This window comes from Macaca mulatta, chromosome 20, assembly GCF_049350105.2.
Source record: "Macaca mulatta isolate MMU2019108-1 chromosome 20, T2T-MMU8v2.0, whole genome shotgun sequence".
Classification (NCBI taxonomy): Eukaryota; Metazoa; Chordata; class Mammalia; order Primates; family Cercopithecidae; genus Macaca; species Macaca mulatta.
The window spans coordinates 29,386,817-29,414,568 of record NC_133425.1 but is presented as its reverse complement, the minus strand read 5'-3'; the positions used below and the strand labels follow the sequence as shown (position 1 = coordinate 29,414,568).

At 56.0% G+C, this 27,752-nt stretch overlaps 2 protein-coding genes across 19 annotated transcripts; one reads left to right on the top strand and one right to left on the bottom strand.

The window, feature by feature from the left end:
- On the bottom strand, nucleotides 1-27,686 carry RNF40 (ring finger protein 40). Of its 16 annotated transcripts, none has more exon segments than NM_001194214.3 (20): nucleotides 14,088-15,679; nucleotides 17,433-17,534; nucleotides 17,649-17,789; nucleotides 19,728-19,853; nucleotides 19,930-20,142; nucleotides 20,341-20,490; nucleotides 20,592-20,709; nucleotides 20,798-21,225; nucleotides 21,313-21,434; nucleotides 22,793-22,928; nucleotides 23,111-23,290; nucleotides 23,387-23,506; nucleotides 24,169-24,243; nucleotides 24,341-24,487; nucleotides 24,600-24,721; nucleotides 25,587-25,793; nucleotides 26,426-26,567; nucleotides 26,700-26,867; nucleotides 27,298-27,500; nucleotides 27,615-27,686. In NM_001194214.3, coding segments are annotated over 19 exon segments (3,006 nt in total). In that variant the 5' UTR covers nucleotides 27,430-27,500; nucleotides 27,615-27,686; the 3' UTR covers nucleotides 14,088-15,502.
- ZNF629 (zinc finger protein 629) lies at nucleotides 1,393-12,546 on the top strand. Of its 3 annotated transcripts, none has more exons than XM_077985914.1 (4): nucleotides 1,393-1,570; nucleotides 4,114-4,219; nucleotides 4,375-6,741; nucleotides 10,508-12,546. In XM_077985914.1, exons 2-4 carry the CDS (start codon nucleotides 4,147-4,149, stop codon nucleotides 10,510-10,512), a joined length of 2,445 nt encoding a protein of 814 aa, XP_077842040.1. In that variant the 5' UTR covers nucleotides 1,393-1,570; nucleotides 4,114-4,146; the 3' UTR covers nucleotides 10,513-12,546. The 3 variants fall into 3 exon arrangements, with proteins under 3 accessions (XP_077842040.1, XP_077842038.1, XP_014981463.1); XM_077985912.1 differs by lacking the exon at nucleotides 10,508-12,546 and adding an exon at nucleotides 7,401-7,660; XM_015125977.3 differs by lacking the exon at nucleotides 10,508-12,546 and having other exon boundaries at nucleotides 4,375-10,479.
- Nucleotides 27,687-27,752: the final 66 nt, after the last annotated feature.

Sequence of the window (27,752 nt, the reverse complement as noted above, 5' to 3'; positions counted from 1 at the left end):
TTTCTTTTTTCTTTTCTCCTTCTCTCCTTCTCTCCTTCCTTCCTTCCTTCTCTCCTTCCTTCCTTCCTTCCTTCCTCTCCCTCCCTCCCTCTTTTTTTTTTTTTTTTTTTTGAGACAGGGTCTTGCTCTCGGCTCAATGCAACCTCTGCCTTCCGGGCTCAAATGATCTGCCTGCCTTGGTCTCACAAAGTGCTGGGATTACAGGCGTGAGCCACTGCACCCAGCTAATTTTTGTATTTTTAGTAAAGATATGGTTTCACCATGTTGTCCAGGCTGGTCTCGAACCCCTGACCTCAAGTGATCCACCTGCCCTGGCCTCCCAAATGGTTGGGATGATGGGCGTGAGCCACCGCGCCCAGCTGCCTGTAGTAATTTCTGACCTTTGGTTTACTCTTCCCCCAGGCCCCTCAGTCTCTGGACAGAGCCCTCCGCACACTCCCAGGATTCCTCTGTGTCTGTAACACATACACAATACCAAACTTCCCAAGGGTAGAAAGCCCAATTTCCATGCATCTCTGAAGTACGCCCACCTCGGTGTTAACCACAGTGTCCAGGAATAATAATGCAATGTGTCGAACTGAAAGAATTAGGTGGCCTTAAGTACACCACTCACTTCTCACACCTTGGTTTCCTCACCTGTGAAAAAGGGATGATAGGCAACCTTATCCCATGGGACTGTGATAAGGAAGACGAGAAAGAAAGGCTGTAAAAATTGCGAGCATAGATAACTTGGACCTTGAGAGGCCACCAGTGTTCCTGGGTTTTTAAAGGTTTCTTCTGCTGTGAGCTGGATGCCTTCTGAGCTATGAGGAAAGAGGTTCTCCCTCCTTGGCAAGGGAACCCCCACTGATTTCTTTCCTGCCACCGTGAGCCTCAGTTTCCTCCTCTGAGGGGAGGTGTCTGGGGAAAAGGGGCTGGGACACAGGCTATTGCAAATCCTTCCCGGCTGTGTTTGTCCCTGCAGCCCCAACTCCTGTAGCCATGACTTCCACCAAGCATTAAGGCCATGTTTAGTGCGTAGGGTATTCCCCCTCAGGTCTGCCCTGCCAGCCCCTGCTCCCACCCTAGCCCCATCCCAGGGTGAGTCCAAACAAAGGCTGGCCTCAGGGGATCAGCAGCCGCCAAATCTTAGATAGGGCTTTCCTGGCCCTGCCGGTGGAACCCCTGCGAGATGAAGAGCGGCCAGAAGCCCAGGGACCCTCGCGGGCATCGGGGCTCCCAGATGCCCACGCTGCCTGCTCCCACTGGAGACGGGGACAGGGGCGTCATCCCAGCCTCCTTCCTGCTCCCACTGCTGTCCCCTTTTTTCCCCAGGCTGCGGGAGGCAAAGGGTTAAATCCCATAGAGCTGATGCTCTGACTCCAGGCTAGAGGGGCCCGGGAAGCTGGGGTCACTTCCTGCTCCGTCCCAGTCACCCTGAACTGGTCCCCGGGTCCTCAGCCTGGAATCACCCCTTGAGAAGGACCCTAGAGTTCTCGGCGCCTAGTCCGTCCCCCAAGGCAGGGCACTGAAGGGGTTAAGTCCCCTGGGGCTGGATTCCGCCTTCCGGCTTTTCCCAGACCCCAGAGCCGTGAGTTGGGGACGCCTGGGTTCCCAGGGGGTGGCCTGGAGGGCCCGGGACGGCCGCCGGGGAACAATGGGGCCCGGGAGGGGGGTGCCGGGAGCCCGGGCCTGAGCCCCCAACCCGCGCCCGAGGCTGTGGCCGGGGTGGGGGCGGGTGGGGGGCGCGGAGGGCCGAGGATTCTGGGAAGCGCGGGGGTCGGCGGCGGGGGAGGGGAGCCTAGGGATTCTGGGAAGAGGGATCGGCCGGGGCCGGGGGCCGGCGCTGCCAGCGCAGCCCTGGAGGAACCTGGCAGTGCTTGAAGGAGCCGGGACCCCGGGGGCCAGGGCGGGGGCGGATGCCCACGCTCTGGATCAGCAGCGGGACGGGGGTCGCGGCTCCGGGGGAGCAGAAGCCCGGGGCCGACGGTGCAGGCGGTGGGGGGGCCGGGCCGGGCGGCCGCATTCCCGCCGCCTCCATGTCAGGGTCACCCTGGGCCGTTCCCCACATCTCTCGGGAGGCGGCTCCTCCTTCCCTCCCTCTGCAGCAGGGCCATCGCGAGGTCTCAGGCTGGCGTGCCTGGCGCCTGGGCTCCCAGCGACTCGGCCTCCCTCGGTCTTCCCACGTCCATGCTCTGTGTCGGCCCTGTCATTAACCCTTTCTCTCCTACTCTGCACCACTGGGGGAGAATTTTTTGGAGACCATCGAGGTCCACAAGCTCTTACCTGTCCCCAGCAAACACAGCAGGGCATCCTTCCCGGACCGGACATCAGGCAGCCCCCAGTGTGGCAGAGGTCTCCGCTTCCACCACCCCAAAGACACTTACAGGCGGGGAGGGGGGATTCTCGGAGCTTACGTAGCTGCAGAGATGAAGAAATTAATTTACTTCCTAAACGCTAACTTCTGTCTCTCCTACCGCTCTTTGGCAGGGTGCAGCCAGTCTTGCTTCACCTTGGTCACCTCTCGGCTGCCTCTTGCCATGTCTCTCTTGCCCCACTGCCCCTGTGCACACAGCACCCACCTCACACAGCCATCCAAAGTTTCCAGGCCACACCCAGGGATTCTCTGCAGGGTGTAAATGGTGTGGGACCTCCTTCTAGTGCTTTGTTCATGTGGCCCCGTTCCCTCATCCTGGACTCATCTCACCATTTTTGGAGTGACAGCTGGCTGTTTTTTTGTTTGTTTGTTTTTACCAGGGGGCCACTTGGAACTCCTGCTCTTTTGCTGCCATCCCCTTGCAAACTGATCTTTAAAGGCATTAGACCAAACAGGTGTTCCAGGGGCCAGGGACATCTCATTCATTCATTCATTGATTCATTCATTGATTCATTCATTCATTCAACAAAGTTCCTGGAGCACCTATTCGGTGCCAGGCGCAGTCCTAGGCTTGGGAAACAGCCTCAACAAAGCAGAACAGAAGGAGTAGAAGGAGGGTCCAGGCGGGGGTGGGAATAGGAGGGCTTTGGTGGGGAGTATAGTTCCAGCTCATTGGTGCAGACCAGCAGGCCTAGTCCCTGGGTGCAACTCCTCCTTTTCTAGCCTGGGAACCCTCTGGGTCCCAGGAATTTCTCCAGCCTATTCTCACTGCCAGCAGGCTCCCCATGAGCTGTCCTCATCACCTGTTTCCTGCCAGCCTCCCACGAGCATGAGTCTCACATGACTCCCAAGGTCACCTCGTGCTCTAAGAGACAGGGGTGAGCCAGACACAGAGCCCTGCTTTTGTCATCTTAGCTCTGCCACTTCCCAGCCTTGACCTTGGAGAGGTCTCCCCAGGCGTCGATGTACTAATCTGTAAAATGGACAGCCAGATTTCTGGGTCTCCTCACCATGCTGTGGGAGGACTGGGTGAGAGAAATGACACCATGGCAGGTGCTGGGTCCGTTGCAGGTGTTCACACAAGCATCCATTCTCCCCTTCTCCTTACTTTTTCTCTTCCTCTGGGCGGTTACTGCAGATGCTCCTGGCCGCTTTAAACTGCCCCTCCCCCCACCTCCAGCCTGACCTTCTTTCTGTGCTTGGATAACGGGAAAGTGCCCCCATCCTTTTAGAGGGCCCCTGTCTCCTCTGGGAAACTGGGGTATTTTTTCTTAACCCTTTAAGTGTCTCCGGCAGCCTGCGTTCACTCTGGGGCACAGAAAAGTTTATTGGTCTCAATTAGCAGCCCCATTAGAAGGAAAATTAGAGTCTTAATGAGCTTCCTCTGATTAGCAAATAACAGGTTTCCCAGCCTCTGGGCATCATAGGTGTGGGGTGAAAACCTCCTTCCCCTGTGGATGTCAGAGACCGTTCCAGCCCCCAGTCTGGGTTCAAAGGCTTATGAGTGATGAGTTTTTAATTACGCTCTTAAATTCACCTGCTTGCTTAGTTGTGCTCTTAAGATCTGGAGCGAGAATCAGGCCTGCAGGGGAAAGGGGCCACAGCAAGAACCCGTGCCCAGAAAAATGAGGTTGGAGGACACTGAAGCTCACACAAAGAGGACTGGGGTGGGGCAGGGCGGGAGTGAGGTTCAGGGGGAATAAAGCAAAGTGCGAAATCAGCTCCCAGTGTGCGCTCATCGCTCTCTTCCCCCGCAGGGTCCCTGGAACGCTGCAGTCCTGAGCTCTGGGATGGAGCCCGAGACTGCGCTGTGGGGCCCGGATCTGCAGGGTCCGGAACAGAGCCCCAACGATGCTCACAGAGGTGAGGGGCACAAGAAGGGGCTGCGGTCCCGGCAAGACGGTGGCCCCAGCTCAGGGAGGGGCCTGGACTCTGGGGGACACCCAGGGGAGGGAAGAGAGACCAGACCCCGTGTTCTGAAAGGGGCTGGGGGCTGGAGACTCCCTTTCTCTCTGTAGGTGCCGAGAGTGAAAACGAAGAGGAGAGCCCTCGGCAGGAAAGTTCTGGGGAGGAGATCATCATGGGAGACCCGGCTCAGAGTCCAGAATCCAAGGACTCCATAGAGATGTCCCTGGAGAGACCCTCCCAGGACCCCTCTGTCACCCAGAACCCCCCAACCCCACTGGCTCACTCCAACCCCTTGGACCACCAGACCCCCCTGGACCCCCCAGCCCCGGAGGTTGTCCCTACCCCATCTGACTGGACCAAGGCCTGCGAGGCCAGCTGGCAGTGGGGCGCTCTCACCACATGGAACAGCCCCCCGGTCGTCCCCACCAACGAGCCTAGCCTGCGGGAGCTGGTGCAGGGCCGCCCGGCGGGGGCGGAAAAGCCCTACATCTGCAACGAGTGCGGCAAGAGCTTCAGTCAGTGGTCCAAGCTGCTGCGGCACCAGCGCATCCACACGGGAGAGCGGCCCAACACCTGCTCGGAGTGCGGGAAGAGCTTCACGCAGAGCTCGCACTTGGTGCAGCACCAGCGCACGCACACCGGCGAGAAGCCCTACAAGTGCCCCGACTGCGGCAAGTGCTTCAGCTGGAGCTCCAACCTGGTGCAGCACCAGCGCACGCACACGGGAGAGAAGCCCTACAAGTGCACGGAGTGCGAGAAGGCCTTCACCCAGAGCACCAACCTCATCAAGCACCAGCGATCCCACACCGGCGAGAAGCCCTACAAATGCGGCGAGTGCCGCCGGGCTTTCTACCGCAGCTCCGACCTCATCCAGCACCAGGCCACGCACACGGGCGAGAAACCCTACAAGTGCCCCGAGTGCGGGAAGCGCTTCGGTCAGAACCACAACCTCCTCAAGCACCAGAAGATCCACGCGGGCGAGAAGCCATACCGCTGCACCGAGTGCGGGAAGAGCTTCATCCAGAGCTCGGAGCTGACGCAGCACCAGCGCACGCACACAGGCGAGAAGCCCTACGAGTGCCTGGAGTGCGGCAAGAGCTTCGGCCACAGCTCCACCCTCATCAAGCACCAGCGGACTCACCTGCGCGAGGACCCTTTCAAGTGCCCGGTGTGCGGCAAGACTTTCACCCTGAGCGCCACCCTGCTGCGGCACCAGCGCACTCACACGGGCGAGCGGCCCTACAAGTGCCCCGAGTGCGGCAAGAGCTTCAGCGTCAGCTCTAACCTCATCAACCACCAGCGCATCCACCGCGGCGAACGGCCCTACATCTGCGCCGACTGCGGCAAGAGCTTCATCATGAGCTCCACCCTCATCCGCCACCAGCGCATCCACACCGGCGAGAAGCCCTACAAGTGCTCCGACTGCGGCAAGAGCTTCATCCGCAGCTCCCACCTTATCCAGCATCGCCGCACGCACACCGGCGAGAAGCCCTACAAGTGCCCCGAGTGTGGCAAGAGCTTCAGCCAGAGCTCCAACCTCATCACCCACGTCCGCACGCACATGGACGAGAACCTGTTCGTGTGCTCCGACTGCGGGAAGGCCTTCCTGGAAGCCCACGAGCTGGAGCAGCACCGGGTGATCCATGAGAGGGGGAAGACCCCAGCGCGGAGGGCCCAGGGCGACGCCCTGCTGGGGCTCGGGGACCCCTCCCTGCTGACCCCGCCGCCGGGAGCCAAGCCGCACAAGTGTCTCGTGTGCGGAAAGGGCTTCAACGACGAGGGCATCTTCATGCAACATCAAAGGATCCATATCGGAGAAAACCCCTACAAAAATGCGGACGGCCTCATCGCACACCCAGCCCCCAAACCTCCTCAGTTACGATCCCCGAGGCTCCCTTTCCGAGGGAATTCCTACCCCGGGGCTGCGGAGGGCAGAGCCGACGCCCCGGGACAGCCCCTTAAGCCGCCAGAGGGTCAGGAGGGCTTCGGCCAGAGGCGGGGACTGCTGTCCTCCAAGACCTACATCTGCTCCCACTGCGGAGAGAGCTTCCTGGATCGCTCTGTGCTCCTCCAGCATCAGCTCACCCACGGCAACGAAAAGCCCTTTCTCTTTCCTGATTATAGGATTGGCCTAGGGGAAGGCGCAGGGCCCAGCCCCTTCCTAAGTGGGAAGCCCTTTAAATGCCCTGAATGCAAACAAAGCTTTGGCCTCAGCTCTGAGCTGCTGCTGCACCAGAAAGTCCATGCAGGCGGGAAGAGCTCCCAGAAGAGTACAGAGCTGGGGAAGAGCTCTTCCGTCCTCCTGGAGCATCTCAGGAGCCCCCTGGGGGCCAGACCCTACAGCTGCTCAGATTGCGGGGCCTCTTTCCTCGACCGCGTGGCCCTCACCCGGCACCAAGAAACCCACACCCAGGAAAAGTCCCCCAGTCCCGAGGACCCCCCTCCAGAGGCAGCCACCCTGTCCACAGGCCAGGAAGGTGAGGGGGAAGCCCCTACCCCCACAGGGAGCAGCAGCCATGGGGAAGGGGAAGAAGGGGAAAGCCCCAAAACCCGAGTGGAAGAAAAGCCCTATCTGTGCCCCGAGTGTGGAGACGGCTTCACAGAAGTCGCGGCCCTCCTGCTCCATAGGAGCTGCCACCCAGGTGTCTCCCTGTGAAATGGGTCTGGAGACCAGGGGCCTCGCTCTCTCCAGAGAGGAACACTGGATTTTTTTTTCCCCCAAAATAATTACATGGGGAAGGGAGGATAACCCTATCAGATGGTAGTGGAGTGGAGGAGAAAGAACCCTGGGGAAAAAATAGTGCTTTTACATCAGTGATGAGAAACCCTATAAAATTGTTGGTGGGAAGCACTTATAAGGCAGTAGAGAAAAACTGTTGGGTTAGAAGCCCTATAAATATGTAGGAAAAAAAAAAAGCCCTTTAAGTCTGTAGCAGAAAAACCCTATAAACCATAGTGGATAAGAGCCCTATTAATTGTAGGAAGAGGTCCCAATGTGTCTCTGAACAACCCTATAAAACTGTATCAAAATCCTTAGGAAAATCCTGTAGGGTCGGGGAAGTGCTGCGATGGCACTGACCCGGGAGGAGCGACCCTCCGAAGGTGCAGTAAACACCTGCCCCTCGCTGTTCCACAGGGTTCTCTCCCAGCGGCCCTGGACAGTTCCAGAGATGAAGATGTTCAGCTGGGGGAGTGGTGTGGGAACTGTGTGGAACTGCAAAGGAAGAAAACAGGAGAAAAATAAGTGACCAGGAGCTCTGGGGCCCCCAGAGGAGATAAGACAGAGACTAGGAAGAGAAGGTCCCGTTCACTGCACTGGGGTTCCTTGGGGTTTGAGGCCAATGTTAGATGAATTGTGTGTTAGGGAAAGAGGCCTGTGGAATCCCTTATCAAAAAGAACCCCAAAATGGGGAAGAAAAAACAAATTGGCAAGCCTTTTTAAAGGCTGAAGTTTGGGGTGCAGAAACATGGTCAGTATAAGAATACTGAGAAACCACCACAAAAATTAGGGGGAAGCAGGGGTCAGTTCCTGTTAGATTACTTTGAGGGGAGCAAACCAAGGTGGGGAAACTGCTCACATGGAACTCAGCTAACTCCAGGCCCCTTCTTGCTTCCGGGAGCTTGTGAAACTGCAATTTGCAGGCAGGTCCCAGCTCTCAGGCTGCAAGGGTTCTCCCCACACCAGGCAGGACCACCCTTTCTACCTGCCCAGCCAGGGACTTCTACTCTGCAAGGCCTCCAGGGACGGCGGTTGCCTCCCACCACATTCTCAGGTCTCACCGTCAGGAGGTTTTTCCTGAAACCTAACTGCCGCCAGTGGCAGCTCATTTCCTCGAATTCTGTCCTCAGTGAAGAGGGAGAACCGCTGCTAGTCAGACCTCCAAAGAATAAAGCCCTTCAGAGACTTAGGGCCTGCATGTGGGCCTCCCTAGCCTTCTCCAAGTCAGCAGGGCCACAGAATTTCTTAGAAAGCTTTGATTAGCCAGCAACTTGATTTTAAACTTCAGCCATTCATCTTTGTTGGTAGCAAGGCTGCCTCACAGGATAAGGCAGCCGCCCTGGTGGGGATCCAGGCATCCCACAGACTGAGCCACAGGTCCCTGAAGAGTCCGCATAGGCCGTACTACCCTCCTCACCCTGGTACCTGGAGCCCTCCAGGGTTGTGACGATCCAGCCCAATCTCAGCCTTGGGATGGATGGGAGGGATTCCACCCATTTGGCTTCTCTCCTTAGCCAGAAACCTTCAGAGGGAAAAAAGGATGAGAAAGGCTCCCTTGCCAGGCCCATCTCACCTCCCACACCACACAGTTACATGTTCATAAACTCAGCCAAGCCTGCTCACAGGCCTGGGCGTATGTGGCTGGGGAGAGACTGCTGCCCTGTGAGATGGTGGAAGAGAGAAAATTCTTGAATGAAACATCTGTAACAAGAATCCCATTCCCTAATCCTGGAGACCCCTTCAAAAGGAGAGAACTCTGCTCAGCACTGGGTCGGAAAGGAAGTGCAAGCCAACCCCAGTAGTGCGCTGTCCTGGAGTAAGAGGACTCAGATGCCAGCTGCGGGGCCTGTCAGGAGTCGTGTCTCAGACAGGGGTGACCAGGATTTTTGCAAAGCTGTGGAAGAGACCTCTAATTCCATGACCTAAAGGTTCACACAACCTTTATGCAAATCCTTCCTCCTTCATCTATCCTGGCCCCAGTGGAATGACCCTAACATTTAAAAGGATCGAAATCTCAAACATTGCGGGAGGAAAACGCCAGGCCTGCTGGGGAGAGGGAGAAGGCAGGCCTCAGGATTGTGCAGAGAACCTTGTTGCCATCTGCGTAATGCCCCAGCCTACCCAAGTGCCAGGAAGGGAAGCACTACTGAGGGAGGGGCTGCCTGTGGGTCTCCCTAACAGAATGCCGATGAAGGGGTGTCCCTGTAAGACTGAGAAGTCCGCCAAGTCTAAGCAGATTTCCCTGCCCCCCAAGATGGTAGCAGAAACTGAAGTTGTAGAGACAAACCCCTCGCAAAGCCAGAAGCAGATGCCCTCAGAAATGGGCCTAAGGAATCTCCCCAGAAGAGAACTGAGGAGCAGCTTTTGGGGCTCAGAGGCCAGTCCGAGGGGAGGCAGGCGGTGTGGCCGAAGGCCGGCGCAGGCCTGTTTCGGACTAGGGTGTAGCATATGTAGTAGGATGCTCGCATGTTGTAGGGATGGGTGAGGGCTAAGGGGCTTGGCTCTGGTACGAGATGGATGATGTGAGCACAGTTTGTGGGGTCAGGCATTTTGCAGTAGGAAAGGGGCAGGGTCGGAGACCTCTGGGGTGTGGCCTGTTCTTTCTTGCCTAACTCCCCAAGCTCCTTTAACCAGGGGCTTCCCTCCCAGAGTGAGCTACGTCTCCGGAGGATCGAAGCAGGGAGGCGGCAGTGGCTAGAGTTGCTCAGATTGGCTCAGATGAAGGCCCAGAGGTCAAAGCATTTGCCCACCAGAACTGAGTCTGGAGGCCGGGCGTTGTGGCTCACGCCTGTAATCCCAGCACTTTGGGAGGCCGAGGCGGGCGGATCACAAGGTCAGGAGATCGAGACCACGGTGAAACCCCGTCTCTACTAAAAATACAAAAAATTAGCCGGGCGCGGTTGTGGGCGCCTGTAGTCCCAGCTACTCGGGAGGCTGAGGCAGGAGAATGGCGTGAACCCGGGAGGCGGAGCTTGCAGTGAGCCGAGATCACGCCACTGCACTCCAGCCTGGGCGACAGAGCGAGACTCTGTCTCAAAAAAAAAAAAAAAAAAAAGAACTGAGTCTGGAAGGCACTGTGCAACCAAACCCTCTTGTCCAATCACATGCAGACCCCAGGCCTCTCAGAAACACCCTGGTGGAGGGAGGAGCCCAACAGATAGGGTCAGGGAGTCAGTGAGGAAAGCAGAGGGGAGAGCTTAGAGTGAAACTCGAAACTGCTGTGGACATGGAGGTCAGATGGGAACTTGGAACTGGGCATGAATCCTGAATGGTGGGAAAACTTGAAGCCATCACAGCCAAGAGGTGGGGTTCCGTGACCCGCCCTGAGGTCAGCAGCTCCCAGACTCCTTTGCCCCCACTAGGGAAGCCCCAGTCACCTGACTTGTCCCCTTGGAGTGAAGAGAGGCCCCACGTTTGAGTGCTGTGTGTCCAAAACAGTGTTGTGTCACCGGTGGTCATGTTGCTTAGTTGAAGAGAATAAAGGGAATAAGATGTCCTGGGTGTTTCTTGTTTTTTTATTTCAGCCTAGAGTGAGCTGAAAGAGCATGGCCTCACCTTAAGCCGGAGCCCAGGAGTGACTGCAAAAGCTGAGGCCAGCCCCAGGCCCACACTTCACCCAGGGGCCCTAAAATCCCCATCCAGTACTGGCTTGTGGGAAGCTGAGGAGTTGATGAAGTTTTAAGCTGCACACCCTTGGTATGGAGAGGGATGAATCTGATGAGATGGCAGCAGGGCCAAGCTGTCCTCATCAGTGCCTGGCCTCCCCACCAGCAAGACTGTAGAGTGGCCACCTGGTGGCTCTGGCGCTGGCCAGCTCAGGCCCAGCCGTGCAGCCCCAGGGAGGCCTCTCTGGCCACCATACCCGCACCCTGCCACGGGGAAGTTCTGAGGATCTAGTTTCAGAAGCTGGCATCCACCACTCCTGGTTCACTTGGGGACCCTGGGAGAGGTGGGTGGAGACCTGGCTTGTCATCTCACTCCCAGGATGTCAGCCTTTGTGCCCTCACTGTGTGGAGAGGCTGAGGCTCAGAGAAGGGCAGCCACTTGCCCAAGATCCACAGTAAGTCCATGAAGGAAACCAGAATGGCCAGGAACTCAAGCATGTTTTGCACCCACTCCATCCCAATGTCAGGCCTGCCTCAGTGCTCAGTCTCTTGGGTTCTGGGCCTGGCCATAGGGGGTTGGGGGGAGGGTCCTGCCCCAGCCAGGAAGTGTCTCCCCACCTTTCCTGTACCCCTCTGACCACACCCCAGGGCAGGTTTAGTGTCTCCTTCCCTTCCCCACCTGGAAAGGGGGTTGGGAGGAGAGGAGAAGCAAGTAATGAAGGCTACTCCACGTTCTCTGTGTGCCAAGCCCTGGGGACACTGAGGTCCATCAGGAGTCCCAGTGCTGGAGAAATCTGCAGAAAAGTGACTACAGCGGAAGAGCAGGCACAGGCAGTGACTGCTTCAGACATTTCACAGGTCTGTGGACCCAGAGATGGTGCCTGCCACAGCGGAGGGCCAGGAAGCTTTCCGGGGAAAGTGACCTGAAGGATAAGGGTTGCAAGAAGACCCTAGAGTAGGTATATGGGTTGGGGGTGGGACGGGGGACAGGGGTGCATAACAGCTGGGTATGGGCTTAGAGCAGAGAGGGGACTATGGGAAGACAGAGGCAGAGAGCAGAGCCCACAGTGTGGAGCCCCTGGAGGAGCTCGGGGAAGGTACCACTTGGGGATATTTGAGAGTGACATGATCTCTCCTCTTGCCACAAGAATAGGTGATTCTCCAGGTCTGGAACTCAGGAAAGAGAAGTGGCTGGAGCAGTTAGGTCTTATCAGCTTAGCTATAGCCATAACCATGAATAAACACACCCAGAGTGGCAAAGTAGAAGGTCTAGCTTAGGGGTGGAGTAAGAGAACCAGCAGAAGATGGTATAAGAAAAACCAGGACAGGACAGCGTAGCACCACTGGATGCAAGGCAAGTTTTGAGAAGAGCGGTCAACGTCAGGCAACTCACTGGCCAATCACAGGCAGTGCCCAAGGTCTGGCTGAAATGGGCATGTCCACCACTAATGCCAACATCTGTTCACTCCCAAGAAGACAGCCAAGGTCAGGGTGGGCCCAGGAGGACTTTTGGTCTGCCAGTCCCTGGGCAGTGGCCCAGGGTACCGCTGCCACTGGGACCACTAGGGGTGGTAAGCAGTCAAAAAATTAAGGCAAATCCTCCGGGCACCAGAGCCTCATGGGAAATGTTTATTAAGAGTTTGGTTCCTGGCCAGACGCGGTGGCTCATGCCTGTAATCCCAGCACTTTGGGAGGCCAAGGCGGGCGGATCACAAGGTCAGGAGATCGAGACCATCCTGGCTAACACGGTGAAACCCCGCCTCTACTAAAAATACAAAAAATTAGCTGGGCACGGTGGCTGGCGCCTGTAGTCCCAGCTACTCGGGAGGCTGAGGCAGGAGAATGGCGTGGGACCAGGAGGAGGAGTTTGCAGTGAGTCGAGATCGCACCACTGCACTCCAGCCTGGGCAACAGAGTGAGACTCCGTCTCAAAAAAAAAAAAAAAAAAAAAAAAAGTTTGGTTCCTGGCCAGGCGCAGTGGCTCACGCCTGTAATCCCAGCACTTTGGGAGGCCGAGGCAGGCGGATTACAATGTCAGGAGTTCAAGACCAGCCTGGCCAACATGGTGAAACCCGTCTCTAAAAATACAAAAATTAGCTGGGCGCAGTGGTGCACGCCTGTAGTCCCAGCTACTCGGGAGGCTGAGGCAGGAGAATCGCTTGAAACCGGGAAGCGGAGGTTGCAGTGAGCCGAGATCGTGCCACTGCACTCGAGTCTGGGAGACAGACTCCATCTCAAAAAGAAAAAAAAGGTTTGGTTCCTGCCACATCAGTGGTTGCTGCCCCACTGACATTCTGGGATCTTCACCCCATTCCCTCAGACTTGACCTTGAGAAAGTGGTTTGATGCCGACTTTTATTAGGTATGAAGACCCACGAGGAGAGTTTTGCCCCTCTGACAGGGAAACCGAATGGCCCTTAGAGCATATATCTAGGGAGACGATGCGGAGTTATTTGGCATTTATAAAGAGCCCAGGCGAAGGCGACTCCTGGAAGGGAACTGCGCTTAAGGAGACCTGGCTGACCTCCACCCGTGACCCGTGCGGCGCTCCTGAGACTGGCGCTGTACACGGGAGCAGGTGGTCGCGTCTCTATGATGCAATATCCTGCGTTTTTCCCACCCTCGCACCGCTGCCCCAGGCCATCCACACTTCCTCGGCGGCCCGATGTCCTTCCCCGCCGCGGGCCGCGCTTCCACCAGCGTGCCCGCCGCCGCCGGCGGCCCTGCCCCGAGGTCACCGTGGCCCGCGTCTCCGTCTCCAGTCCGTCCTGGTCCAGCAGCGGCGGCCCCGCCCAAGCCCCGGGCGCCAGTGGAGCCCGAAGGCGGACAGAACCGCTAGTCCTCGCGAAGGCGCCACTGCTGAGACACGCAGCCCCTGCCGTAGCCATGGCCCTGTCGCCAGCGCCGGAACCAACACCGCTTCGCACGAGCTCTCGCGCCCAGCCCCAGTCCCGCCTCGGTGAAGGATCTGTCCGGTGGGCCCGCAACGCGCTGAGCCCAGGGGCGCCGCTCTGTACGCGGCGCACCACTCCCAAAGCCAATTACAAAGAAGGAAGTCACCCCGCTGAGGTGTCCCGATCTGTGCGAGTGGTGTCGGGGTGAAGCCGCTGAGAAGTGGCCCGCAGGATCCAGTTCAGACCGGCCTTTGGCCAGCGCAACCGGGAAACCAGCTCTCCCTCCAAGAACCTCCTCCTCACGTGCGAACCAGGAACTACACTTCCCAGGATGCAGCCCGAGGCGTCCCGGCATCCCCAGGCGGATGACAGCCGGGGGCGTGGTCAGCCCGGGGTCCGTGGGAGCAAGACAGGCGGCTCCGCGGCCACCACCACGCTCTTCCCTTCGCGCCCAGTCGGGGACCCCTGCTGGCCCTTAAGTCTGAGCACAGCCTCGCTGTTGAGATGGGCAGAAGCGGGGTCTCATATTGGCACAGGCCCCCTCCCAGGCTCACACCAAACCAGCAAAGTGCTGCTCAGCTGTTGCAGCTAAAATCGGGGGACTACATTTGGGGTGCAAGGCCTGGCTACTCTGGCTGCAGGCCGAGGGTTGAACGTTTATTCATCACAATTAACAGCCTATACAAGCATCTCTAGAGTAGAGGCTGTGGGTCCAAACGGACCCCTGCAGCTCCAACCCTCTGGCTTCTCCAGGCGCTGCCCTCACAGCCCATGGAGCATGCCTGGGCAGGCAGACAAGACACAGGCTCAGTCACAGGGTGTCAGGGGAAGCTCTTCTAGCTGGAATGATTGGAAGTTGGCCCAGCAGCTGGGGCTGGTCTGTCCCTTCCCCTCCTGGGAAGTTCCACCTCCACTGTAGTTAAGGCCACCAGGATGAAAGCAGGGTTAGGTCCAGGGACCCAGTAGAGCCTTGGGATGCAAGAGGTGGGAGTAAATGGACTTGGGAGAGAAGTGGAGATTGGGAAGGGGCCCCGATTAGAATATAAATTGATGATGTTGGTTCAGCACCTGCAAGATGAGGAAGGTGACTGCAGCAACCTTAGAGCTTCCCAAAGGAAGCGAGTGATGTCCCTGTCTGCCAGGAGGGTACCTCCTTCAGCCCTTGGCACAAGAGCCAGACCAAGGTGTCCAGGGAACTCCACAGGACAGAAGCCCTGCTGAGGTGAGGGGGATGGTGGGTGAAGGAAATTCGTTTTTTTTTTTTTTTTGAGACAGAGTCTCGCTCTGTCGCCCAGGCTGGAGTGCAATGGCCGGATCTCAGCTCGCTGCAAGCACCGCCTCCCGGGTTTACGCCATTCTCCTGCCTCAGCCTCCCGAGTAGCTGGGACTACAGGCGCCTGCCACCTCGCCCGGCTAGTTTTTTTTTGTATTTTTAGTAGAGACGGGGTTTCACTGTGTTAGCCAGGATGGTCTCGATCTCCTGACCTTGTGATCCGCCCGTCTCGGCCTCCCAAAGTGCTGGGATTACAGGCTTGAGCCACCGCACCCGGCCAGGAAATTCTTCTTGGGGCTTGTAGCCCCGTCTCAAACAAGGAATAAGGACATGGCCCACAGGTCCTCATTTGTGAGCCAGTAGGCAGGGATCTAGCCTTCTCTAGGGTAGCAGATCACAGCCTGGGGAATTTTCCTTAGGGCTAGGATGCATCCATGGAGACAGACAGGTTAGGGCCAGTTTCCAGGAAGCTCAGTGGAGTGCTCTGGGATCCTCAGGCCTCTCAGGCAGACCTTTTCTGTAGGGCAGTGCCCCCTAGGCTGCAGCTCTGACCTTTAGGAAAGATGGAACGAAGCTTGGCTGATCCCATGCCCACTAGCACGCACCAGGGTCCCCAAACCAACTAGGTGGGCAGGGGCTGGGCCCATAGGGTCCGGAATGGAGGGTGGGGCCACTAGACCTGGGGTAGGGAGGGGCTGGGGGCACAGCCCCCAGGGTCCATGGTGTTCCAGAGTCCCGAGTTTCAGGTTCAGCTGATGTAGATACGATGGAAGTCGTGGGCACCAAAGGCCGCGTTGCACTTGGGGCACTTCCTCTGGCGGGCCTCATAGCGGCCCCGCACGCACTCGAAGCAGAAAACGTGGAAGCACTTGGTAAGGACTGCATCCTTCTTGCGGGTATTACAGCAGGGGCAGGTCAACCGCGCCTGGGCCAGGCAAAGGCATCAGCTTGGGAACAACTCTGACAGTGCCCAAACCCCAAGCTGACAGCAGGAGTCCAAGCCAAGCCCACCACACAGGAGACTGCACCTCATCCTCCCATAACCCTGGAGGTAGGGACGAGCACTCTATGAATGAGCAAACTGAGGCGCAGAGGCCAAGGTCTCAACACTAGAAATCAGCAGAGTCCGGATTAATCACTGGGCAGTGATGCCCATCATGTGTCCCCTCAAAAGGACAAAGACCCACAAGCCCAGCCTGGACTCTGCCTTGGGGCTTCATCTCCTGCCCCACTGGCCTTCTCTGGTAAAATCCCAATCTTGTCTACCTCTTCACCTGCACTTACAAAGTCACAGCTGGAATGGCAATGCAACTAGAAATCTGTTCTCTCTACCCTCAACTTGGCCCAGCCTCAGCACTGGCCAGAGACCCTGCTGTGAGTCCCTTCTTAGCCTGAGACCTCTCTTCTGCTACCAGGAGGGTCTCACCTCCAACTCCAGACATGGATTGACTCAACTCAGCATATCCCAAGAGTCCTCCTCCAGCCTGTTAAAATCCCAGCCCAGCCTGCTGCCTCAGCAGCCTCCCAGCCATCACTCCTGTCTCCCAGGACCCTACGCTCCAGCACTGAACAGGCTCCCAAGCCTGCCTTTACCCCGTGGCTGCCTCCAGCTGCCTCTGCCCTTCAAGGTTCAACTGCTTCTAAGGGGTGACCAAGTCATATGTGGCTTCCACCTCTGCCTCTACTGACATTCCCCAAGCCCATTCTCCAGCCCAGCCCTTCTGCCTTGAGTACCTTCCCAGCCTCCCAAGGGGTCCCACAGGCTCCTTCTCAGCATCCTTTGATAGCATCCCATAGACCCTGCTCCCCTGCAGGTCTCCTAACCCCCTAAATGGTACTGGCCATCCACCTAGTTTCTCAAACCAGGAACCCAGGAGTCCTCCAAGTGTTCCCTTCCCCTCACTCCATGCATTCAATCCATCCCCGAGTCCAAGCAATTCTGCCTCCGAAATGTCTCCTGAACCTATCTACTGTGGTTTCTGCCTCAGTGACTGCAACACCATTAACAATTTCCCTGCCTCCAGTCTACCTCTTCCAGCTCAAATCCAACAACGAATCCAACTACATCACTCTCCTGTTTAAAACCCTTTGAGGTCTCAACCTGGCGTACCACACCCTTCAGGAGGTGACACCACCCAACCTCTCCACATTGGCTCCTTCGATTACAACCTCCGGTGCCACACCCCCAGCAACCCCTCTGCTCAGGCCTCCACATCTGCTGTTCCCTTTGCCTACAGCCCCTCACCCTCATTCCTCACAGCCACTTCTGGCCTATTCTTCAGGTCTGCTGTGGTGACACTCACTCCAGAAAGCCTGCTGACCCCAGGGCCAGGGGAAGGGCCTCCCCTGAGTCCCCTCAGCCCCTCTGGCCTCTGCCATCACATTACACATCTGGGATGAGAGAATTACTTGGCTGCCTCCTCCCCTGTCAGTTTCAAGAGGTCAGAGACCAGGGTCAGTTCCTAGTTTCCCAACCCATACCCAGCCAAGCACTGTGCCTGGCTCACGGTGCATGTACAGCAAACACTCGGTCAGCATTTGGCTCTGCAACCACTGTGCTGCCCCCTTTGTGCTGCCCTACATTACTTCCAGGGTCCCCAGACTCTCTACTACAGTCTCAGCAATCCTGTATCTACAATTCCCAGGTGGACAGGGCACAACTTGGCTCACAGCCCCACCTTATACTCCTTGATCTCCTCCTGGAGGATTTCGTCAGCATCCGCATAGACCTCCACCTTCCTCTGCTTTTCCAGCTTGCGCCGCAGCCGTGAGATGTCCTCCTGGGGTAGGAGAGGCCTGGCTAAGGGCAAGGGTCCTCACCCTTGAGCCATCTGCCCCCATGATAGGTCCGTGACCATGGACCACCCTAGCCTGGCCCCTCACCCTGCACGCACCTGAGCCCTCTTGAGGTTGAAACTCTCTTTCTCACGAGCAGCCCGGCTCTCTGCCAGGCAGGGCTGGATCTCCCGCAGCCGAGTCTGCACATGCTCCAGCTGCACCTTCAGGTCCTCGGCCAGCTGGGCGGCTTCTACAGCCTGAGTGGAGTGGAACAGGAAGGAGGCACTGGTATGAGCCTGGTGACTCAGGCATGTGGAGCCACGGCCCACCGATGCTTGTGTCCAGTGCCCCAGTGACACCTGCCCTGGAGCTACTCCTGCCTCCTGATCCCTGAGCCCTTCCCTCCTGTTCTCCCTCTCAAGTTCCTCCCCTGTGTGATGCTGTCTGGTTTTTGAGGCTTCACAAGGCTCTCCTCTTTGCTCCCCTCAACTTCCCCAACACACGCACAGCTCCCCGGGCCTCAGCTCAAGAGTCACCTCCTGAGAGGCTCCCCTTTTTTCTTTGACAGCACCTCAGATTCCTGCATAAGGCATACTGTGACCTGCACTATTTTATTTGGGGGATTACTGGCCTGCTCTGCCTGCCAAGACCTGAAGTTACAGCTTTGACTGGAAGGCAGGGACCTTCTAGTTCCCACCGTCTCCACAGCAATCAGCACAAGGCCTAGTACATAGCAGGGGTGTAAAATATACTGCTTAAATGGGCTGGGCGCAGAGGCTCACGCTTGTAATCCCAACACTTTGGGAGGCCGAGGCGGGCAAATCATGGGGTCAGGAGTTTGAGACCAGCCTGGCCAACACAGTGAAACCCTGTCTCTACTAAAAATACAAAAATTAGCTGGGTGTGGTAGTAGGTGCCTGTAGTCCCAGCTACTTAGGACACTAAGGCAGAAGAATTGCTTGAACCTGGGAGGCAGAGGCTGCAGTGAGCTGAGACCAAGCCACTGTACTCCAGTCTGGGCAATAGAGCTAGACTCCGTCTAAAAAAATAAACCAAAAAAAAAAAAAACCACAAACACACTGCTTAAATGAATGAACTAACTGGAGAAGAAAACAGCTTCAGAGGAAATGGAAATCAATGTTAATGTTAAGCTTTTAGCCAAAGCTAGACATTTCTTATATTTAACACAACTATGTGAGAGGGCACATCATCCCCAGTTTACAGTTCACCAGTGAGTGGTTAGAAGGTAGAGCCTGGAGTCAAGGAGGCTTGGACCCACATACCAGGGCCACTCCCTCTTGAGCATATCAGTCCACCTCCCTGAGCCTCAGTTTCCTTATTTATAAAATGAGGTTAAAAACAAAATTCGGCCAGGCGTGGGGGCTCACGCTGTAACCCCAGCACTTTGGGAGGCCAAGGTGGGCGGATCACAAGGTCAGGAGTTTGAGACCAGCCTGGCCAACATGGTGAAACCCCATCTCTACTAAAAAAAATACAAAAATTAGCCGGGCATGGTGGTGCGCACCTGTAATCCCAGCTACTTGGAAGGCTGAGGTGGGAGAATTGCTTGAACCTGGGAGGTGGAGGTTGCAGAGCCAAGATCACAACACTGCACTCCAGCCTGGGCGACAGAACAAGACTCCATCTCAAAAAAAAAAAAAAAAAAAAAAAATTTCCACCTTTTATTTTTTTCCTAGGGACAGAGTCTCATCCTTGTCACCCAGACTGCAGTGCAGTGGTGTGATCATAGCTCACTGCAGCCTCAACCTCCAAGTGATCCTCTCACCTGTCAGCCTGTCACTTGAGAAGCTGGGACTACAGGCACATACCACCACAATCAGCTAATTTTAAAATTTTTTTGTAGAGATGGGAGTCTCACTATGTTGCCCAGGCTGGTCTCCAACTCCTGGCCTCAAGCAAACCTCCCGCCTCTGTTTCCCAAAGTGTTGGGATTACAGGCGTGAGCCCCCAAACCCGTAAACACCATCTTGATAGGATTAATGAGACTGAAATGTGACCAAGCATGTCAAGCACTCAGCATGTGGCCTGGCGCATGTAAATGTTCAGGATGTGTGAGCTGTTCTGTGACAGCCTGGCTTCATCTTAGGCTATCGCGTTGGGTGCTCTGAGCAGAACCGGAAGGTGAGGAGGTGAGCCAGCAGCCCAAGTTGTGTGTCCCCCTGGCCCAGCCTCACCTTCCGCTTGTTGAGCTCCAGGGCTTGGCTGCGCAGCGTCAGCTCCTTCTCCACACCCCCAAGGCTGCCCTGCAAGGCCCGCTCCTTCTCCTCCAGCTTCTGCACAGTCAGCAGCTGGGCATCCACCTAAGGACCAGAGGAGGACTCAGGGGCATGACCCCCGCCTCTCCAGCTCCACCCTATAAGCTGGGGGCGGCCATACCTGGGACTTGAGGCCAAGGACCTGCTCGCCCAACTCATCCTTCTCCTCCCGCAGCAGCTTGTGAATCTGATTGGCCTTGATCCGCTCTGACATCAGCTTAAAGTTGGCATCGTCCTTTTCCCGCAACTGCTGTAGCAGCCGCCCATTCTGTTCCTGCATGTCCTCAAAAGCCTGACCTGTCACATCCATCTCTGAGAGCAGAGCCTCCTCCTCCTGCAGCAAGTGGGAGGAGACAAGATGGAACATGGGAAGTGGACAGGATGGCTATGGGGGAACCATGGGAAAACGCAGCAAAGCAAAGAACCACAGAGGGGACCCAGATCATCAAGGTGCTGCAGGCACTACAGGCACCCAACAGGGTTTGAAGGGATCTCTCTGCATTCGGAGGCGAGGGCAACACAGGGGCCGCACCTGCTTGGTGGCACCCAGCTTGCGCTGCAGGTGTTCTATCTGCTCCTCTGCCTGCCGAATGCGCCGCAGGGCATCCTCATCCGCGATCTTCTTGCTCTCCCTTCGATCCCTCTCCTCCAATTCCCGGATGCGGCTCCGCAGCTCATCAACCTACAGCACAGGGAAAAAGGAACTCTCTTGACACTGCTTCCTGCTGACCTAGGACTCTGTTCTGCCTTTCTGCATGTCCCACAAGCCCCAGCTGCCCTCACCTCGGCCTTGGCCTTGCGTTCTGCTGCCATGAGCTGCACCTTATCCCGCTGTTCCTTAGGTGCTGACTTGTACATATCCAGCAGCAGTTTCATCTCCTTCTGGCTCTCCTGGGCCTTCCTGGCAAGGAGGTACAGGAGGAAGTCTTGGTGAGTGGGACTGGAGGCCACCTGGCAGGGTCAGGAAGGAGACAGGAATACAGTCTCACTTGAGCTCTGCTCGGAGACCCTTGAGGAGTTCTGATTCCTTCCTCTTGGCTTCTTCCACCTTGGCCTTCTCCCGATCGGCCCTTGAGAGAGCGGAGGCTACAGGTGGAGGACCCAAGCCAGGACCTTCTCGTTCCCGAAGCTCCCGCTTGGGCCTGGCCTCGGGTTCTCGGCCCCGGGAGGAAGGGCCCTGGGCCCCAAGGGTTAAGCCCTGGACATCCTCTTCAGAGGGGACCAGCTCCTCCTTCTTCACTGAAGTGGTAGTAGTGGTGGTGCCAGGCACTGGAGCCATTTCCTTTCTGTTGTCGGGGGTACTGACAGGGCCTGGCCCACCCTCCTCTTTCCCTGGGGCTGGGGCACTGAGGCCAGAGTCCTCTGGGTGGCCCAGGTTGGGGGTGGAGTGGGTAGAGCCACTGGTCTGGGCCCGGAGCTGCAAAGGCAGAGAGGAAGAAGGATGAAGTCAGATGTTGTTCATTGGAGTCTAGCCAAAGCTTTTCCCAGGCAGGCCCCTTCTTACCTTGCCAATCTCAGCTTGTACTTCTCGAAGCTTCCGCTTGTATCGCTGGGCGTCCCCTTTTAGCTGGTGGTTGTGGTTTTGAAGACTACTAATCAGGTGGCGCATCTCACGGTTGATGGGCCCTGGAGAAGCACCAGGAATTAAGGGTGTCAGAACCAGTTCCTGGGTTAGGGCTCCAACCCCTCAGTGTGGGAAGAGGCTATGCCATCACTCCCACTGTGCAGGAGGGGAACACTGCGGCCTCAACTGAGCATGAACTCACCAAAGTAAATAATGCTGACTTCAAGAAAACTCACCCAAAAGTAACTTGACACTGCCTATTCATATGACTTTTGCTAATGTAGAACATGTTTTTTGTTTTTTTAAAACAGAAACAGTGTCTCACTTTGTTGCCCAGGGTGGTCTCAAATTCCTGGCCTCAAGTGATCCTCCCACCTTGGCCTCCCAAAGTGCTGGGATTACAGACATGAATCACCATGCCTGGCCTATGTTTTTTCTTTTTTCTTTTTTTTTTTAATACATCCAATTCCCTTTAATAGAGAAGGTAACTGTAACATTCACAAAAGTTAGTCAACTTTTTCTAGATTCTTTGTTTTTGTTTTTTGTTTTTTTTGGGAGGGGGGACGGAGTCTCGCTCTGTCACCCAGACTGGAGTGCAGAGGCGCAATCTCCGTTCACTGCAAGCTCCGCCTTCTGGGTTCACGCCATTCTCCTGCCACAGCCTCCCGAGTAGCTGGGACTACTAGCGCCCGCCAGCACACCCGGCTAATTTTTTGTATTTTTAGTAGAGACGGCGTTTCACTGTGTTAGCCAGGGTGGTCTCGATCTTCTGACCTCATGATCCTCCCGCCTCAGCCTCCCAAAGTGCTGGGATTACGGCGCTCTGAGCCACTGCGCCCGGCCAACTTTTTTTAGATTCTTAAACATCACCTTCCCAGTTGCATTTCCCTAGCCACCTATCCAAAATTGCAACACCGTTTCTCCTGATACTTCCTATCATCCTTTTCTGCTTTACTTTCCTTACTGTATTTGTCAGGAACTAACACATTTTCTACTTTTCTTCTACTAGTTCGTCTTTCTCTAGTCTGTCTTCTATCAGAATGTTGCTCTACATGGCAGGAATTCTGTTTTGTTCACTGGCATAACCCCAAACCCTAGAACAGAGCCTGGCTCATAGGTGGCATCTGATAAATCTTTGGAACACAGGTATCTGAGAGAGAGAGACATCATCAGACCAGAAGACTGTGGACAGGGCTGACAGCTCAAACTCTGCATGTGCCTGCTCCATCAGCCATCCCAGCTGGCGTGACCCTCACTGTGCCTGGGAGCCAAGCAGTGCAGGCCCTGTTTTGCATAGGAAGCCCAGGCTCTGTGAAGAAAAAAAGGCCTTAGCCTCTTGCATCTGGATAAGCAGCGGCCCCACACCAGGGCCCAGCACTCCCAGATAAGGCCCCACCTCCGCCCTATCCTCACCACATACCCGCCTGCTCGTTGGCCGCCAGATTCTGCTCAAACTCGATGCGCAGCATCTCGTACTCCTTGCGTACCTGGGCCAGCGTGTCCTCCAGCTGAATGACCTCTGTGCGCAGCTTCTTCTGCAGCCCCAGCTCGTCGCTCTGTGGATTGACGTGTTAAGGACCCACACAGTCCCTCGGTCCCACCTCAGGATTCAGTATCTTACGAAAAATCTATTCCCCAGGGACCCCTGGCTGGCACACAGGGCCTCTGAAGCCACCAACACCTCAACACTAAGGGTCTGGCCCTTAGCCCAGTCCCCACACCTGTTCCAGAGCCATACCTCCATGTGCTCTATATGTCGCAGATGGGAGTTTTTGGTGGCCAGCAGCAGGCCCCGAGCCTCGTCCAGCTGGGTCTTCACTTGCAGAGACTCGTTGTAGAGCAGTGAGAACTGGGCCTGCAGCATGCGGTACTCCCCTGTCTCCCGCACTACCTCCTCGGGAAGGCTCCGCAAGGCCACCTGGGGCAGGGATGCCCAAATGGGATCAGCAAGAGGATTCAGGGCTCAGTCCCTCCCTTACAGGCATAGGCCTTCTCAGCTCCTACGGCAGCCCACCTTGAGGCGCTCATTGGTCCGCACAGCCCCCTGAAGTTCAGCCTGCAGTTTCTCCAGCTCTGCCATGCGGCTGTTGGCCAATTCCTGGTTTTCCTCCAACTCTGCATTCAGCATCTCAAACTAAGGAGTGGGAGGCGGGGCCATGGGAGGCAGGGCCAGGTGTGGCAGCAGGCTTCCCTTACATCCCCAGCAAACACTCCAGCCCAAGCACTCCGTGCAGGGCAATGACCGATTCTGATGCCCCAAACCAAGTACTTTCCTAAGGGCTCCCAGACAAATGGGAGAAAATTCAATACTGCATGGTTGGTGTTGAGAACTAAGGCTCTTAACTGATGGGGAATCACGGAAGCATTCCAGGAAGGCCTAAAGTGCCAGTAAAGGGAAAAAGGGCACAGTGACCACCAGATGCCAACTGACTCCAACTCACTCCTCTCTCTCTCTTCTGTGCTTTATCTTTGTGGTACTCATAACACAATGATAGGCTATTTTACCAATTTCTTGTTTGTTACAACAAGTAGAACCTAAAGATATATTCTTTTATTTATTTCTTGTCTGGTCCATGAAAGTTTTAACCTCTATTTTGTTCTCCCCAATATGCCTAGTGCCTAGCACTAAGTGTTCAAAAATCTACTCAAAAAGTATATGAATGCATGAAAGAAAGAGCAGCAGGAGTGACCAAGAAGGGCCTTGGAGATGGACGTTTGTCCTTCATCTCGAGGGGAATTTCAAGAGTGCAACACAGAAGAGGTCGTGAGAAGGGGTGGGAGGAAGACGCCGCTCACCTTCTGCATGCTGAGTGTGATCTGGCCCCCCTGGAAGCCTGAGGAGCTCCCAGACACATAGTAGCCAGAGTTCAGCTGTGGAGAGAAAACAGACAGGCAATGGAAGTGGAGGGGAGGAGCTAGGGCCCAAGGGCCCAGCCTTGCCTCACCTGCCCCAGTACCCCTGCCCCACCTGCTCTAAGGCCTCTGCCAGGTGCTTATTGAGCTTTTGCTCTCGCTTCCGCAGCTTCTCAATGTCCCACTGCAAGTCCTCCACTGTTGTCTCCATCTCCAACACCTTGGTCTCTGCCGACGTCACTTTATCCTGGAGCTCGGAGTACTGGGAACAATGAGGGAGCAGATGCTTGGATGGGGGACTTGGTCCCTGAGGGCCCATCTAACCCAAATCCTGCCTGATTCTAATCCCACTCCCAAAGCCCCTGGCTCCTCACCTCCAATGAGATGCGGTGGTGTTTCTCCTGCAGCTGGGTGGCCAAGTCCTGCAGTCGCCGGTTCTCACGGCCCAGCTCTCGGGTGCGTGCCCGAGCCACCTCACTGAGGGGCTCACTGTCCCCTGGGAAAGCAGGGCCCAGGTTAAGAGTCCAGCTCAGGGCAATGGGGCAAAGAACTAACTCATTCTGGAGTCTGCTATGTGCCCAGTGTGATCCCCCAGCTGTCTTGCCAATTTCTCATGACAAAGCTAGGAGTCTTTATCTCCACTGCACAGAGGAGGAAACCAGCTCAGAGAGGGGAGCCACTTTCCCAGCACGTCCAGGTGAGGGTGGCAGAACTGAAGTGGGAGAAGCCTGTCAACCTACAAGGCCTGAGCCCTTGAAGCTATGCCTTGTGGATCTGCAACCCACACAAAGTGCTCCAGAGGGGCCTCTGGACAGGAGGCTCTACTAGCATCAACAGCTCCTCCAACCCATCTCTCTAGCATTCAGTCCAGGAATCAAAGTTGGAACCCCCATCTACAGACTAACCTACCCCTCCCAAGAACGTGGCTGATATATTCCTTGGGGAATTCTGGCCGCCCTTGGACTTGGGCATTAGGGGAATTGGAAAGGGGTGCCATCAAGATGCAGGTAGGAGGCCGGGCGCGGTGGCTCAAGCCTGTAATCCCAGCACTTTGGGAGGCCGAGGCGGGCGGATCACAAGGTCAGGAGATCGAGACCACAGTGAAACCCCGTCTCTACTAAAAATACAAAAAATTAGCCGGGCGCGGTGGCGGGCGCTTGTAGTCCCAGCTACTCAGGAGGCTGAGGCAGGAGAATGGCGGGAACCCGGGAGGCGGAGCTTGCAGTGAGCCGAGATCGCGCCACTGCACTCCAGCCTGGGCAACAGCGTGAGACTCCGTCTCAAAAAAAAAAAAAAAAAAAAAAAAAAAAAAGATGCAGGTAGGGATGGACACCTCTTGGGTATGGGCACAAAGAACCCACCTCGGCTATACACTCGCTGACAGAGTTCCTCCACCCGGCGCTGTAGGCGGTCTGAGGCCTCTACCACATGAGACACAGCTGCCTTAGAGAACTCCATTCGGCCTTGCAGCTCCAGCTCCACCTCCTCACTGCTGCTGGCACCCAGTGCCACCACAAAAGCCAAGGCCGGCTCACTGAGAGGGGGCCGCAGCTGCAATGGCAAGGGCTCTGGAAGGAATGGACAGACCCTCATGAGGATAATAGCAGCAGTTACCACCACTCTGTACTAAGTTCCAGACTGAGCCCTTCAATATTCATGGCTCACTTAATCAACACAACCTATAGTGCACTATTATCTCCATCCTGAAAGTGAGACAAATGAGGTTCAGGGAGGTAAAGTAATTTCCTCAAAGCTACAGAGTTGCGTATCACATCCTCAGGGATGCCTCCTGTACTTTCCCAATAAAAATTAGAATCTCACACACACACACGTGTGCACACACAATTATTCCCTTTCAAGAGCCCCAGTACTTTCTGCTTACTATGTTTGTAATTTCCTCCCTCATAGCAAATGCAATGAGCAAGTACCCATTTCTAGAAAGCGTCAAATACATAGTTAACACTCAACCGTAATACTGTTTTCAAACAAATGGGTGTCGAAACATGAATTGCTCTATAAACCAAGTTAGTCAGAGTCCAAAGCCTGTATTTTTGTGCACTGCACTTTACCACCCAAACATGAAATCCATTTCGTGGGGAGTAGTAAGGCAGGCAATTCAGAGGCCCAACACCAAAGTCCCCTCCTCCCCAGGACTTTTCCCAGAACTGAAGCTCCCTAGATCCCAGAACTCTGGTCTCACCCCTCAGCTCTGATGTCCCCGGCTCTGGGAGAGGAGTCCCATCACATGTGGGCCCCTCCTGGGTCCCAGGTGCTTCAGGCGCTGAAGACAGCTCCCCCTGGCCCTCATGGCATCGGAGAAGGGCTTCCACAGTTTCATCCAGCTGGAAGGAGAAAGCATCAAAAATGTTATGAATCCCTTAATGCTTTCCAACATTATACCCCTTTTCCAGCAGGGGAATCTGGGGATTGGCAGCTGAATCAAGGCCTGGTCTTGGAAAGCAGAAGGCATCCACCTGGGCCCAGTAGCGATTGACGATGAGGAGTGTGGCATCATCTGTGGCCTGCCGCTTCTCCAACTTCTCAATTCGTTCTCGGAGTTCATCTTCACAAGCCTGCCGTTGTTCCAGCCGCTCTGCCAGTTTTTTGTTCTTGAACTGTAGTACCTTCAGGTCCATCTCCTCCTACCAAAGGAAACAAAGGGGCCGACGAGAATATCAAGCAGAGCCCAGAAACCAATCACACAGAAAGAGAGGAGCAGAGCATCTGGAATGCATGGGAGATGGGGGTATTCCCACACTAACCGCTAACAGAATCTAAGGAGGCTCACACAACCCACAGCGAAAGTGTCTTGGTTGTGAGGAGGCTCACGTTGTTTCTGCCTGTCCCCTTCTAACTCCTTAGTCTTTGACAAGTCACACGCCCCCTGGGAACCTGTTTTCCTATCTGTAAAGGGAAGACAGGCGTCGTGTTCTCGGCTTCTTTCAACAGAGTATCCTGTAACGCGGACCTTGCTAAACTTGGGGAAGTGGGTGTAAGATTCTGGACAATTTGGCCAGGGAACAGAGGGAGGGCTCTGGGAAATTCTGAGGGTTAAGGCAAGAGCCCAAGAACCGTGGAAGAGATGCCTCCAAGACGAATGGGCTCGATAAGAGTGGTGGTGGTCTTCTCCTCACGACTCAGCTTCTTCTCCGGGGGCCCTGAGCCCCCGTCGCCGGCGGCGCGTTTGTTGCCTAGCCCAGACATGGCCGCGGCGGCTGGAGCGGCGCAGGGTCCCCTGAGGGGCGTCAGACGGGAGGAGGCGGTACTTCCGTCACCTGCAGAAGACAGAGAGCAGAGATGTGGGAACGGCTGGTGTTCCACAGCCCCAAACACCCTCCACCCCGCACACACCTGCTGGATCCCGTCCCCGCCGGCGCCAGAGCCCTCACCAGCAACAGGGTCAGCCTAGCGCCGCCATCTTGGATTTCACCGGACGTCACTGGACGTTACTGGCCCCCCCCAACGGTGCGCAGGGCGCAGGCGCCGGAGGCAGCCCCGGATGTGAGGAAACTTCATTATCTTCTGCT